The 15,389-nt window shown below is 65.0% G+C and overlaps 1 protein-coding gene across 1 annotated transcript; it reads right to left on the bottom strand.

Annotated features, from left to right (window-relative positions):
- Positions 1 to 5,854, bottom strand: LOC138829618 (transcriptional repressor scratch 1). Its single transcript, XM_070026048.1, has 2 exons — positions 5,347 to 5,854; positions 1 to 3,044 (listed from the first exon to the last, which is right to left on the bottom strand). Exons 1-2 carry the CDS (start codon positions 5,459 to 5,461, stop codon positions 2,128 to 2,130), a joined length of 1,032 nt encoding a protein of 343 aa, XP_069882149.1. The 5' UTR covers positions 5,462 to 5,854; the 3' UTR covers positions 1 to 2,127.
- Between the last annotated feature and the right edge of the window lie 9,535 nt (positions 5,855 to 15,389).

Below are 15,389 nucleotides of genomic sequence, written 5' to 3' on the forward strand. Positions count from 1 at the left end.
TTCTATCAAGAGTGGCATTTATTCTCCTCGTGGAGGTGCGGCGCTCCGGGGAGCTGGTGCTATTGTGCTTAGGAAGGAGGTCTGTCCGTCCGTCCGTCTGTCCAGCCGGCCCGGCCCCAAAGGGGGGCGGAAGAGGGGCGCGGCCCGAGTAAAAATCCCGGCCTGTTCCGGGCGGGCATATGTACAAGGCGGCGGGGCGCAGGCGGGGTGGGAACAGGGCGGGCCGGCAGCCACAGCCCCCACCCGAGGGCCCCGCACCTCGGGCCCTACTTGTAGAATCAGTACAAAATAGGTGCTACCTAAACGTTCCTTCTACCTGAATTCTCTAAGTCGGTTATTGTGCTGCTTAGTTATGGGGGCGGGAGGGGGCCCATGGCTTTCCACGGCGGCAGGGTGTGGGCTAAGCGAGGAATCCTGGCAGGCCCGAAGGCCTCAAGGCCTTCTCCACAGGTAGGTAGACAGGAGTGCGGGGGAGGGGGGGCCTGTGTGTGCGTGTGCATGCGACACAGGCGGGCAGGCCCGGCGCGCGCGCGCGGGGTCCCCGCGGCGGCCTAGCTCGTGCTGGGGACGCGCGGGCCACGCCGGGGTCCCGGCTCGCGCCGCCCCGGCCACGCGTGGCTGGGCCTTGTCTGTCAGAGTTAGAGGAGTGGGCGCCGGTGTGGAGGGCCGTGGGCCCCCGGTCGTCCTGCTCGGGCTGGGGACCCAAGGCCCCCGCCAGAGCTCTCACCCACTGCGCCTAGCAGCGACCCGGCCGGGGCCCCGGCGGGCGGGAGGAGAGGCCTGGGCCCGGGACCCGGTGCTCTGACCCACCGAGGCCCGCGAGGGCCTGCCCTGTACGGTCCCCCCCCCCCCCGGCGGGGGGACCCCGCCCCCGGGACCTGGACACGCGCCGGGCCCTGCCGTGGGGGGGAGGTCTGCGCGGCCGGCCCCGCGCACATCCCTGATCGAGGGGCCTGTGGGGCGGAGGGCGGGGGATACCTGATTCTCAGTACTCTAGAGGCTGCGGCAGCTTCGCATGCAGTGCGCATTATTGCTCTATAGTCGGCTTCGGACTAACTAAGGGGAAGGGAGCGGGCAGCCCCGGGGAGGGTGGGGGGGGTGGGGCTGCATGCAGTGACGTCACGACGGCGGCGGCCAATGGGGCGGGCCCTGGGGGCGGAGTTGCCGCCGAGGCTTTGGCATAGACGGGCAAAAGTTGGCAACGGAGTGGGGGCGGGGCCTGCGCCTCGGGGGCGGGGCCGGGGCGGGGCCAGGCCGGGGGCGGGGCTCGGGGCCGGAGGGAGCCGTCCCGCACGGCCCGGGCGCGGCCAGGCTTGCGGCGGGAAGGACGGAGAGGTCCGGGGGCCCTCCCTTGACCCGAGTGCAATCCGTTCAAAAATAAAACGTATAAATACAGAAGGAGGGAACCCCGGCGCGTCCGCACCCCGGGGGGCTTTACCCGCAAAGTGAACGCAGAGGTGGGGGCGGGGCGCGCCGTCCTCCGACCCCGCAGGCCGGGGTGTGAGGGCGGGCGGGGCGCCGGGGCGGGGCGCCGGGGTCGGAGGAGGTCGGAGGAGTCCATGCGATTCGATATGCGTCGTTATTATTCGTGAAACTGGGCTGGAAGAATTCGGATTTGGCAGAGGATGCGAGGCGAGGGTAGGAGGGCGGCCGTGCCGAGGCCCCGAAAGACCCCGAGGGAGCGGGCGCCGCCGTCCTGGCCCCTCCCCGGCCCGCCTCGCCGCTCGCCCTGGCGCCCCTCCCCGGGCTCCCTGGACGTCTGGGCGGAAAGGCCTCCCTGGAAGGCTGGAGCGGGGTGGGGAAGACCTGAGTCTCTGCCACGCGATCTGGGGGCGCCGAGGGGGGGGAGGAGGAGGAGGGCGCTCCTAACCTCGCCTCACCCCGGTCTTCAGAGACTCAACTGAGAGATGAGGTTCGGTTCTGGGTCTGGTCGACCCTATTGCTGGGAGAGAGCCTGGGGCACCCTGGAGGAGAGGGGAGGGCTGGGGTGGGTCTCCCCTCAGGACCCTATTGCTTGAAGGGGCCGGTGCGGCCCCCGGCGGGCGCGGCGGGGCGGGGCCCGCCCTCCCGCCCCCCCCCCCAGCGCCCGTATTGCTGAGAGCCGACCCGGCCCGCGCGGGCCGCGGCCTAGGCCTGCACGGGGCTGAGCGGCGGCGGCGCGGGGGCCGCGGGGCCGGCCGCGCCGCCCTTGAAGCAGGCGGACTCGTAGTGCTTGTTGAGATAGGACTTGAGCGCGAAGCTCTTCTTGCAGCGCTTGCACTGGAAGTGCTTGAAGGCCGAGTGCGTCTGCATGTGCGCGCGCAGGTTGGAGCGGTCGGCGAAGGCCTTGCCGCAGTGCGCGCAGCCGAACGGCTTCTCGCCGGTGTGCGAGCGCATGTGGCCCTGCAGCAGCCAGGGCCGCGAGAAGGCCTTGCCGCACACGCCGCACTTGTGGCGCAGGTCGTGCGTGAGCAGGTGCATGGCCATGGCCGGCATGGACACGTACACCTTCCCGCACGTCGGGCAGCGCCGCGCCAGCTGGCTGTCCAGGCTGCGGTGCGTCTGCTTGTGGCGGCTCAGGTTCGACGACGTGGCGTACGTCTTCCCGCACTCGCCGCACGCGTGCCGGCCCCCGACCCCCGCGGCGCCCGCGCCCGGACGCGCCTCGCCGCCCGCCCCCGCGCGCGCGCCGCCCCGGCCCCCGGGCCCCGCGCCGCGCGCGCCCGCGCCGCCCCCGCCCCCGGCGTCGCCGTCGGGGGCCGCGGCCGCGGCGGCGGAGGGGGCGGCGGCCGGGCCGGCCTTGCGGCGGGAGCGCCCGTCGGTGATGAAGAAGGCGTCGGCCGCGTAGCCCTCGCTGACCGCCGCGTCGCCGTTGATGTAGCCGCCCGCGGCGGTGGCCAGCTCCGGGCGAGGGGTGGGCGGCGGCGCCGAGCCCGCGGCCGCCGGACCCAGCTCTCCGCGCACCGCCGCCGCGTACATGGGCTCCGGGGACGGCCCTTTGAGCAAGGCCGCGTCTGCGTCGCCATCGTAGACCGACGCGGGACCCACGTAGTCGCTGAGGTATCCTGCAGGCCAGGCGGACAAGGGGCGGCGGGAGGGGGGACAGGGCGGGGGGCAGGGGGCAGGACGGGGACAGGACGGGGGGCAGGGGGCAGGACGGGGGGCAGGGGGCAGGACGGGGGCAGGACGGGGACAGGACAGGGATAGGATAGTGGACAGGATGGGGGACAAGACACACAGGACAGAGATGGGGAGGACAAGACGCACCCAGGACGGGGACAGGACAGGGGACAAGACACCACAGGACCAGGGACAAGACGCACAGGACAGGGGGCAGGGGACAGGCCGGGGGACAGGACACCACGGGATGGGGCAGGGGACAGGCCGGGGGACAAGACGAGCACAGGACACGGGCAGACACGGACACAGACGGGAGACCCGGGTGGAAAGAGAGTGGAAGCGGAGGACAAAGAATGGAGCAGGGACCGCAGGGAGGGATGGAGAAGGCGGGGAGGGGAAGAGGGAAGGAGGAAGGAAGACGGGAAGAGAGAGCGGAGAAGAATGGATGAGCAGCCCGGGCTCCGCCCCGCGGGGGGAGCGCGTCCTCGGGCGCGGCCGCCCCCCCAACCTCAAGGTCAGGGGGGAGGGGCGGCGCTTCCCTCCGCCGCCCCTCCCCCTCGGGTTCTCCCCACTTCAGCAGTTTTCCCTGATTATGCAACACACTGCAGCCCCGCCGCGCACAAAGCCGGGACGGGGCCTCCGCGCGGCCCGGGCTCTCCGCCGCCGCCGGCGCGCGCCCTGCGCCCGGACGCCGGCCCCCTCCGCCCCCTCCGCCTTCCGGGCCCGCTGACAAGCCCCGCGGGCCCGCGCCGGCGCCTCCCTCTCCTCTCCTCTCCCCTCTCTCCATCGTTCTCCGCACCGGCTCCCTCTCCTCGCAGCCTAAGCCCCGCTCATCACCCTTCTCCCCGCACCCCTGCCATCCTGTGTCCTCGGGCCCCACCTCTTCCAGGGAGAGGCCCCTCCGAGGCCTTCTCCAACCCCAGCACCGCCACCCAGGGAGACTGTGGCAAGGAGTCCGCTAGGACACGGCCCACGGCCGCAGCCGCAGGAAGGAGCGGCTGGAGGGCAGCATGGCTCAGGCTGGGGACTACAGGTATTCTCACGGTACAAGATGGCCTCACAACCTCCAGCGCACAGTGCACACCCCTCAGGAGGCAGGCGCCGGCTCGGTCAGTGCCAGCCTGGGGTTCCCGCAGCGCGTGAGACCCCGGCACCCCCACCCACTCATGCGGGGTCACAGTCACATGGTGCACAGCGCCCTCGAGTCACATGGTCCCATGGAGTGGCACACAGGCAGGCACACACACACAGGGTCACACACACACGAAGTCACATGGCCACGCGCAGTCACATGGGCCCACACAGGCTCACGCTCCTGAGGTCACACTGGCTCTGCCACCTCCACGGCTGGCACTCGGGCCTCCAGCACTCTTGCTAAACAGTTGTCATTGAACTTGGGCGGCCTCACACAAAGAGCTGCCCAGGCCTGGGCACCCTGGGCTTGCTTTCCCCACATTTTCCGTCTCCTCCTTCTCCCCCCCCCTCCTCTACTTCAGGGAAGACACTGCTGGCACCTTGGCCCTGGCAGGTGGGCCACCCCCTGGACCCCAGCTCTGCGTCTCCGCAGAGCGCCCAGCGAGCTCCTGTCAGGGCCCTGGGGTGCAGGGAAGGACAGGGAGAGGGTGGCGGCGTGGGCCCGGGTCTCTGGGTGCGGGTCTGCACGCGCCGGCGGCCCGGCGGGTCGTGTCAGCAGGTGTCCCTCCGGCTGTGTGTCCTGGCCCAAGCCCGGCGCGGGTCGGTGGTGTCTCCTTCCCCACCGCTCCTCCAGCCGCCTCTCCCAGGCTTGGCCAGGGTTTGGCCTGCTCCGCTCTCCCCGCCCCCTCTGCGGTCCTGGCTCCAGTCTCAACCTCCTGCCTGCCTGCTTCTCTCTGGCCGGATCCTGCCCGCCCGACCCGAACCCCGGCCCCCGCCGCAGCCCCACGCCCGGCCCCCGCCGCAGCCCCACGCCCGGCCCCCGCCGCCCCTCCGCCCCGACCCCCGCCGCAGCCCCGCGCCCGGCCCCTCTGCCCCGACCCCCGCCGCAGCCCCGGCCCCCGGCCCCCGCCGCCCCTCCGCCCCGACCCCCGCCGCAGCCCCGCGCCCGGCCCCCGCCGCCCCTCCGTCCCGGCCCCCGCCGCAGCCCCGCGCCCGACCCCTCCGCCCCGACCCCCGCCGCAGCCCCGGCCCCCGGCCCCCGCCGCCCCTCCGCCCCGATCCCCGGCGCCCGCCGCAGCCCCGCGCCCGGCCCCGGCCCCCGCCCCAGCGCACCTTTCTCGTGCAGCCGCGCTCCCAGGTCGCCGCGGGCGCGCCCGTAAGAGCTGTCGAGGTCTGCCGAGGAGAACGTGTCAAGTTTGACCTTCTTCACCAGGAAGGACCTGGGCATGGTTCCTGCGGGGCCTGCGGGGCCTGCGGGGCCGGGGCTCGGGGGGGCTGCGGCCGCGGCGGGGCCCCGTCACCCTCCGGCGCGCGGCGGGGGCGGCCCGGTGCCCGCGCCGGCTCGGGGACGCTCCGGGCGGCCGGCCCCGCGGCTCCGTCCCGGCGTCGGCGCGCGGGCTCCGCGTCCTCGTCCGCGCGGCGCTGGCCCGCTCCGCTCCTCGCTGCTCTGGTCCCGGCGCCCCAGCCCGCAGTGCCGCCCCTGGACAGGCGGGGGAGGAGCGGGGGAGGGGGGGCGGCTCCGTCCCGGGCCCGGAGGCTGCGGATGGGTGCGGGGCCGGCCGCGCCCCCGCCCCCCGCCCGCGCCCCCCCCGCCGCCGCGGCGGAGCCTCAGTCAGCGGCGCCCCATGCCCCCGGGGGCGGCGGCGCGGGGCCGGGCGGGCGGCGGCGGGTTCAGCACCGCGGCCAGCGCCGGCCCGGGCAGCACCGCGGCCAGCGCCCGAGCACGCTCAGCCGGCGCGGGCGGGCGGGCGGGCGCGCGCGGGGCCGGGGGCCGGGCCGCCCGGCGGGGTCCTCGGCCGGGGTCTCCGCGAGCCTCGCTTTATTGTTCTGCAGCCCGAGAGCGCGGCGGCGGCGGCGGCGGCGGCGGCGGCGGCGGCGGCGGCGGCGGCGGGGGGCGGGGGTCCTCGGGGGGAGGGGTGCGCGGGGAGGGCGGGCCGAGGGAGGGAGGGGCGGCGCGGGGAGGGCGGGGGTCCGGGGGCGGGGCCGGCGCTCGGACGGCTCGGGCCGGCCTGGCGAGCCCGCGGCGGCCTCTGCCCGCGGCCCGGCTCAGCCGCCGGCTTTTAAGGCCGGGCGCGGGGGAGGGGGCGCGCGGGGCGGGGCGGGGCGGGGGGCCGCCGTCCCCCGGGAGGGGTCCCCGGGCCGCCGCCCCTCGGCGCGCGGGGTTCCCCCGGCCCGCGCGGGGGGGGGCCTCGGCGGGCGCGCGGGGAGGACGCGGAACAGGCCCGGCGCCCACGCATCCCCGCGGCGGGGGGACGCGGGCGGACCCTCGGGGTCCGGGCGGCGCGGGCGGCGGGGGCTGGGCCGGGGACGCGGCGCGTGCGCCCGAGCCGCAGTGCCGGGGCCGCGGTCACCCGGGCCGACCCCGCGCCTCCCGAGGCGGGGCGGGCGCGGGGCGGGCGCGGGGCGGGCGGGGGACGGACGCCGGCCCCGCTCCGCAGACCGCGCCCGCGGTGGCTTCCGTCCCGGCCGCGGCCCCGCCGGCGTTCGCAGCCGCGTGACGTCAGGACCGGCGGCCAATGGCGGGCGCGGGGCCCGGGCCGCACAATGGCCGCGCGCGGGCGCTGCGGTCCCCAGTGAGGCCGGCGCCGCCATTGTCCGCGCCCCGCGCCCGCCCCGCGCCCCGCGCCCTCCGCCCGCGCCGCCCGCTTTGTGCCCGGCGGGCCCGGCGTCCGTCCCGCGGGGCGGGCGGCCCCCTTATCGCGGCGCCGCAGCCGCCGACCCCGGCCCGGGCCTCGCCCCGGCTCCCGGGGGACGCGAGCCGCAGCCGGAGCGCGGGGCCGATTAGCATTTTGATAGCGGGGCTGCGGGGGGGGGGGCATCTGGACCGCGGCCCGATCACCCGCGGGGCGGCGCGGGCCTTCCCGCTCTGCCCTCCCCCAGCTCTGCCCTCCCCCAGCTCTGCCCTCCCCCAGCTCTGCCCTCCCCCAGCTCTGCCCTCCCCCAGCTCTGCCCTCCCCCAGCTCTGCCCTCCCCACTGCCCTCCCCAGCTCTGCCCTCCCCTTTGCCCTCCCCAGCTCTGCCCTCCCCTCTGCCCTCCCCCAGCTCTGCCCTCCCCCAGCTCTGCCCTCCCCCAGCTCTGCCCTCCCCAGCTCTGCCCTCCCCTCTGCCCTCCCCCAGCTCTGCCCTCCCCCAGCTCTGCCCTCCCCCAGCTCTGCCCTCCCCAGCTCTGCCCTCCCCTCTGCCCTCCCCCAGCTCTGCCCTCCCCACTGCCCTTCCCCAGCTCTGCCCTCCCCCAGCTCTGCCCTCCCCACTGCCCTCCCCAGCTCTGCCCTTCCCTCTGCCCTCCCCCAGCTCTGCCCTCCCCACTGCCCTCCCCAGCTCTGCCCTCCCCCCTCTGCCCTCCCCCAGCTCTGCCCTCCCCTCTGCCCTCCCCTCTGCCCTCCCCCAGCTCTGCCCTCCCCCCTCTGCCCTCCCCCAGCTCTGCCCTCCCCCCTCTGCCCTCCCCGCTCTGCCCCCCCCAGCTCTGCCCTCCCCCCTTCTTCCCCTTCCCTGCAACCTCCCCACTGGCCTGGTCTCCCACAGCGTCCTTGCTCGCCCCAGCCCTTGGCCTCTCTTGCCTGCCCCATGCCTACCCTTTCCCCAGGTCCCATGGCTCAGTCGCCGCCTTCAGCTCATTTCATCTCCTATTGCTTCTTCCAACCTCTCTCCTCTCACTGTTCAGGTCCTGCCTTTGTCCATCTTCCTCTTGGGCCCCCAACTCCCTTGGCAGGGAAAGATACAGAGCGCAGACGCCCGTGGCCCGTGGCCAGGCTCTGCTCCAAGAGGACTGTGGGGCAGACTTGCTCTTGCTCCGGTGGACCCACAGCCTCCCGCCTGCAGGGTGCCCTGGGAAGGGGCAGCTGGATGCGGGGCCTTGGCCATCAGTCCACTCAGGCCTCCACGCAGAGAACATAGGACCTGGGCCCTCCCCCCTTGCCTCCTGTGGCCGCTGGCCTCTGCGTGGGGCCACAGCCCCTGGCCCGGAGATCTGGGCCTCCCCCCTCGCCTCCTGTGGCCACTGGCCTCTGCGTGGGCCACAGCCCCCGGCCAGGAGAGTCTGGGAAAGGACAGTGGACTGTCCTCAGCTTTGTCCACCCAAGGCCCTCGAGCCTCCAAGGAGAGTGAGGGCTGACCAGGCTTCGCTGCAGGAGAGGAACCTCCCAGGGCGCCCAGCAGGCGCTCCGGCCCGGCCTCCGCTTGCCCTCCTAGTGGATCCTTTGTATGGAGGCCTCGTTCCGCTCTCCTGCTTCAACTTGCTGTTCTGCCCAGTCCCTAATCCATTCCTGTAATCATTCTCTCTGTCTCTCTGTCTCTCTCTCTCCCTCTCTCTCCCCTTCCCCCTCCCTCTCCCTCTCTCCCCCCCTTTCTCTCCCTCTCTCTCTCCCGCTCTCTCGTTCTCTCTCTCTCCATCCCCCCTCTCTCTCTGCTGCTGTTCTAACCCTCTCCACCCATGTTGCAGAAACGTCTCTGGGGAGTCCCCCTGTGGTGTTCCCGAACTCAGTGCCAAAGCACCCACTGCACCCTGCTCAGGCCCCACGGTCCTGTCCTCACCCTCGGCTGGTTTTGTGTCCCCCTAGGGAACCATTGGATAGCCAGGACGGAAGGGTCCAGTCCAGAGAGGAGAGGAGGTGATGGGCAGAAGCAGAGGAAGGCAGTATGACAAGATGGAGGAGGCTATGTAGTGACTGGGGGAGGGTGTAGTTGGGACAAGAGGACAAGGTCATTGGCAAGAAGAGGACACCGGTCATCCCAGCTACTCCGGAGCTGGGATCTGAGGAGCGCAGTTCAAAGCCAGCCCGGGCAGGAAAGTCCGTGAGACTCTTATTTCCAATAAACACTCAGAAAACCGGAAGTGGTGCTGTGGCTCAAGTGGTAGAGCGCTCGCCTTGAGCTGAAGAGCTGAGGGACAGCACCCAGGCCCAGAGTTCAAGTCCCATGACTGACAAAAAAAAAAAAATCTATGAGAATACTTAGACCAACAGGAATTCAGCCATAATGATGGTATGTGTGTGTGTGTGTGTGTGTGTGTGTGTGTGTGTGTGAGAGAGAGAGAGAGAGAGAGAGAGAGAGAGAGAGAGAGAGAGAGAGAGAGAATGTGTGAGTGCAAGCAAGCGCGGGGCAGGGCTGGGCAGGATGGCCATCACAGTCATGACTTCTGTCTGCAGCCTCACTGGGAAGGGCCTGGGCTAGCACCCTCACACCCTGGGGTTGGATAAACTTCGCCCAGGAAGAGCTGCAGGAGTGGGGAGGCCCCTCCGGAGAGGACCAGGGCTCCATGGGAGGCTTCAGAGAGGGTTCTGTGCTCCAAAAGGCAGAGATGGTCCCGGCTGAAGTTACAGCTCTTCTTTCTTTATGTTTTCCTGTGTAAGTCCTGCAGCTTGAACTCAGGGCCTGGGAACTGTCCCTGAGATTTGTTTTTTTTTTGCTCAAGGCTAGCACGCTGCCACTGGAACTACAGCTCCACTTCTGGCTTTTTATTGGTTCATTGGAGATAAAAGTCTCACAGAATTTCCTGCCCAGGATGGCTATGAACTGTGATCCTCAGATCTCAGCCTCCTGAGTTGGTAGGTGGGGTTACAGGTGTGAGCTACCAGTGCTCAGCCAGCCAGATAGTTCTCAGTGGTGATTGTAAGGAAAGTCCCTAAGACTTTTTTTTTCTCTCTCTCTCTCTCTCTCTTTTTTTTTTTTTTGTTTTGTTGTTGTTGGTCGTGGGGCCTGAACTCTGGGCCTGGGCACTGTCCCTCAGCTCTTCAGCTCAAGGCTAGCACTCTACCACCTGAGCCACAGCGCCACTTCCGGCTTTTTTCTTTTTGCTTATGTGGAGCTGAGGAATCGAACCCAGGGCCTCAGGCATGCAAGGCAAGCACTCTGCCACTGAGCCACCTTCCTAGCCCCTCTGGTGGTTTATTGGAGATAAAGAGTCTCACAGACTTTCCTGCCCAGGCTGGCTTTCAAATGCGATCCTCAGATCTTAGCCTCCTGAGTAGCCAGGATGACAGGCGAGAGCCGCCGATGCCTGGCTCCATGAGCCTTTTATTTCCAATTAATCATGGAAAAAGCTGGAAGAAGTGTTGTAGAGCTCTAGCCTTGAGCAAAAGGACTCAGGGACAGCAGGCCCAGAGTTCAAGGCCCAGGACCGGGTGGGGGAGAGCGGAGGCACGACTTGAGGGCTGTAGGAAAGAAAGGCGTGTGCGGTGAGAGGAGAAATGGCTTCACCTCAGCTACCAGAGACAGCTTTGGCGGTAGACACCGTGAAGGTCTGGAGACCAGTAAGCCCTGCCCTGCCCCAGCCCTGCTCTTCCCGCGCACCCTCCCCTCCTCAGCACCTTCCTTTCTGCCCTCAGTGTCTCCCTCTAGTGGAACTTGTCCCCTTGGGGACCTGTGTGCTCCCCTGGGAAGCTGCCCATCCATCTGCACCCTCCTTTCCTGCCCCGTGCTGCCTGATCCTGGCCAAATTGCCTGCCAAGGAGAGACGTCCACTGCAGAGAGCACTCAGCGTGACACTCCAGCGCCAGCGTGACACTCCAGCGTCCGCGTGACCCTCCAGTGTCCGTGTGACACTCCAGCATCAGCATGACACTCCAGTGTCAGCGTGACACTCCAGCGTCAGCGTGACACTCCAGCATCAGCGTGACACTCCAGCGCCAACGTGACCTTCCAGCGTCAGCGTGACCCTCCAGTGTCCGCGTGACACTCCAGCATCAGTGTGACACTCCAGCGTCAGCGTGACCCTCCAGCGTCAGCGTGACACTCCAGCGTCAGTGTGACACTCCAGCGTCCGTCAGTGTGACACTCCAGCGTCAGCGTGACACTCCAGCGTCAGCGTGACACTCCAGCGCCAGCGTGACACTCCAGCGCCAGCGTGACACTCCAGCGCCAGCGTGACACTCCAGCGTCAGCGTGACACTCCAGCGCCAGCGTGACACTCCAGCGCCAGCGTGACACTCCAGCGTCAGTGTGACACTCCAGCATCCGTCAGCGTGACACTCCAGCATCCGTCAGCGTGACACTCCAGCATCAGCGTGACACTCCAGCGTCCGTCAGTGTGACACTCCAGCGTCAGCGTGACACTCCAGCGTCAGCGTGACACTCCAGCGTCAGTGTGACACTCCAGCGCCAGCGTGACACTCCAGCGTCAGCGTGACACTCCAGCGTCAGCGTGACACTCCAGCATCCATCAGTGTGACACTCCAGCATCCATCAGTGTGACACTCCAGCGTCAGCATGACCCTCCAGCATCAGTCAGTGTGACACTCCAGCATCAGTGTGACACTCCAGCGTTCGTCAGTGTGACACTCCAGCATCAGTGTGACACTCCAGCGTCAGTGTGACACTCCAGCGTCAGTGTGACACTCCAGCATCCATCAGTGTGACACTCCAGCATCCATCAGTATGACACTCCAGCATCCGTCAGCGTGACACTCCAGCATCCATCAGTGTGACACTCCAGCGTCAGTGTGACACTCCAGCGTCAGTGTGACACTCCAGCATCAGTGTGACCCTCCAGCACTCAGGGTGACACTCCAGCATCAGTGTGACACTCCAGCATCAGTGTGACACTCCAGCGTCAGCGTGACACTCCAGCATCTGTCAGCGTGACACTCCAGCGTCAGTGTGACACTCCAGCATCAGTGTGACCCTCCAGCACTCAGGGTGACACTCCAGCATCAGTGTGACACTCCAGCGTCAGCGTGACACTCCAGCATCAGTGTGACACTCCAGCGTCAGCGTGACACTCCAGCGTCAGTGTGACACTCCAGCATCAGCGTGACCCTCCAGCATCAGTGTGACACTCCAGCGTCAGTGTGACACTCCAGCGCCAGCGTGACACTCCAGCATCCATCAGTGTGACACTCCAGCGTCAGTGTGACACTCCAGCGCCAGCGTGACACTCCAGCGTCAGTGTGGCCCAAGGCTGTCACTGGTGAGACCGGCCCACAGCCCACAGCCAGCAACAAAGCCGCAGGCGGCCCCGCGAGACCTCCTCCACAGGCCCCGCAGAGCACGGCTCGCCCACCTGCTGTGGAAGGAGAGCAGTGATCGTCAGGTGTGATCCTGGATGCTCTCGCAGGGCGGAGGGTGGCCATCCCCTGTCCACATGAAACCGCACAGCGCACTGGACATCGGGGTCAGTGCTCAGAAAGCTCTCTCCCATAGCGAACCCAGACGCTCTCTAGGCACACCAAACAATGACAGTGGTTGCGTTTTTGTGCTGTGTTGTTTTTGTCTGTTGTAGGGCTTGCACTCGTGGCTTGCATGCGGTCCATGCTAACCCTCCCTTCCCCCTAGGCTAGCACTACCATTGAGCCACAGCACCACTTCCAGTTTTCTGGTGGTTCATTGGAGATAAGAGACTCATGGCCAGGCGCTGGTGGCTCACATCTGTAATCCTAGCTACTCAGGAGGCTGAGATCTGAGGAGCATGGTTCAAAGCCAGCCCAGGCAGGAAAGTCTGTGAAACTCTTTAATTGGTTTTTGGTTTTTTTTTTTTTGGTCTGGTTGTGGGGCCTGAACTCTGGGCCTGGGCGCTGTCCCTCAGCTCTTCAGCTCAAGGCTAGCACTCTACCACTGTGAAACTCTTTATGTCCAATAAACCACCAGAAAACTGGAAGTGGCGCTGTAGCTCAAGCAGTAGAGTGCTCGCCTTGAGCTGAAGAGCTGAGGGACAGCGCCCAGGCCCAGAGTTCAAGTCCCATGACTGACAAAAAAAACAAAAAGAGTCATGGACTTTCCTGCCCAGTCTGGCTTTGAACCATGATCCTCAGATCTCAGCCTCCTGAGTAGCTAGGATTACAGGCGTGAGCCACCAGCACCCGGCCATGAGACTCTTATCTCCAATGAACCACCAGAAAACAGGAGGTGGGCTGTGTGGTGCGGCACTAAACTTGAGCGAAAGAGCTCAGGGACAGAGCCTAGGTCCTGAGTGCAAGCCCCACAACCCATCAAAAAAAAAAAAATCAAGGAGAGGGGCATATGGAGCGGGGAAGGTGGCTCCGTGGTAGAGCACTTGCCTCACATGCATGAGGCCCTGGGTTAGATTCCTCAGTACCACATACACAGAAAAAGCCAGAAGTGGCTCGGTGGCTCAAGTGGTAGAGTGTTAGCCTTGAGCAAAAGAAGCTCCAAGACAGCACCCAGGCCCTGAGTTCAAGCCCCAGGACTGGCAAAAAAAAAAAAAAGAAGAAGAAGAAGAAGAAGAAAGGGGGCCAGCTTAAGTGGCAGAGCGCTTGGCTAGCATGCACAAAGTCCTGACACAACACAGCACTCCAAACACAAGGGAAGACACAGATATCCTAAAATCAGTTAGGAGAAAGGAAAAAAAGTCACGCTAGATGGAGAAAGAAAAGAATGACAGCAGATTTCTTATAAAAGAGAAAGCAAGCTAAAAGGCATGCAACTTATGAAATGCAAAAAATAAAAAACTCCACCAACCAAAAATTATACATCCAATTGATATATTTTCCAATAAACCAGATTGTAAGCTGGAGTCAACATACCATCAGACTTCAAAATGTACGACAAAGCTCGGGCTGGGAAGGTGGCTCAGTGGTAGAGCGCTTGCCTTGCATGCATGAGGCCCTGGGTTCGATTCCTCAGCACCACATAAGCAAAAAGAAAAAAGCCGGAAGTGGCGCTGTGGCTCAAGTGGTAGAGCGCTAGGCTTGAGCTGAAGAGCTGAGGGACAGCACCCAGGCCCAGAAGAGTTCAGGCCCCATGACTGGACCCCCCCAAAAAAAAAATGTACGGCAAAGCTATAATCAAAACCGCATAAATGGAGCTGGGAAGGTGGCTCAGTGGTACAACGCTTGCCTTGTATGCATGAGGCCCTGGGTTCAATTCCTCAGCACCACATAAGCAAAAAAAGCCGGAAGTGGTGCTGTGGCTCAAGTGGAAGAGCACTAGCCTTGAGCTGAAGAGCTGAAGGACAGCGCCCAGGCCCAGAGTTCAGGCCCCACGACCGACAACAACAAAAAAAACCCCACATATATTCAAACAGACTAATGGAACAACAAAGCTTAGAAATAAACTTATAAGTCTAAAGTCAGCTGATTTTGCGCGTGTGCACACTCACACACTTGTGCTGGTACTAGAGCTTGAACTGTGGGCCTGGGTGCTGTCCCCTCAGCTCTTCAGCTCAAGGCTAGCGCTCTACCACTTGAAGCACAGTGCCACTTCTGATTTTCTAGTGGTTAATTGGAGATAAGAGTCTCATGAACTTTCCCTGCCCGGGCTGGCTTTGATCTCGAAACTCAGATCTCAGCCTCCTGAGTGGCTAGGATTACAGGCCTGAGCTACCGGCATCCAGCTTTGTTTGCTTTTTTTCTTGTTTATTTTCATCATCATCATCATCATCATCATCATCATCATCATCATCATCATCATCATTATTTTGCCAGTCCTGGGGTTTGAACTCAGGGCTTGGGCACTCTCCCTGAGCTTCTTTTTCCTTAAGGCCAGCACTCTACCCAGCACTCTACCCAGCCCTTGTTTTTTGTTTGTATGTCTTTGGGAGGGTAAGGAGAGGCACAGAAATGGAGAGACAAAAGGTAAACAAATGCAGCAGTGGTACTTGGTGGACACTATGTTGAAAATGAACTATACATCTATATATATTATATATATATATATATATATATATATATATATATTTTTTTTTTTTTTTTTTTTTGGTTGTGGGGCTTGAACTCTGGGCTTGGGCGCTGTCCCTGCACTTTTCAGCTCAAGGTGAGTGCTCTACCGCTTACGCCACAGCACCACTTCCAATTTTCTGGTGGTTAATTGGAGATAAGAGTCTCACTGACTTTTCTGCCTGGGCTGGCTTTGAACCATGATCCTCAGATCTCAGCCTCCTGAGTAGCTAGGATTACAGGCGTGAGCCACCGGCGTCTGGCAAAATCTTTTATCTTTCACAGGTAAAAAAAATTAATAATAATAATAAACTAAATTAATTAAAAAAAGAAAATGAACTATACAACCTGTGGGTGGGAATGGGAGGGAAAAGCTGGGAGAATGCAAGGTAAGGGGTGTCTTTGTCCACAAAGAAATGTATTCTTGGGCTGAGAATGTGGCTTGGAGTAGAGCGCTTGCCTAACGTGCATGAGGCCCTGAGTTGAGTTACTCAACACCACATAAACAGAAAAAGCTGGAAGTGGCGCGTGGCTCAATTGGTAGAGCGC

Source organism: Dipodomys merriami, unplaced genomic scaffold, assembly GCF_024711535.1.
Source record: "Dipodomys merriami isolate MVZ:Mamm:240054 unplaced genomic scaffold, mDipMer1.0.p SCAF_174, whole genome shotgun sequence".
NCBI classification, from domain to species: Eukaryota; Metazoa; Chordata; class Mammalia; order Rodentia; family Heteromyidae; genus Dipodomys; species Dipodomys merriami.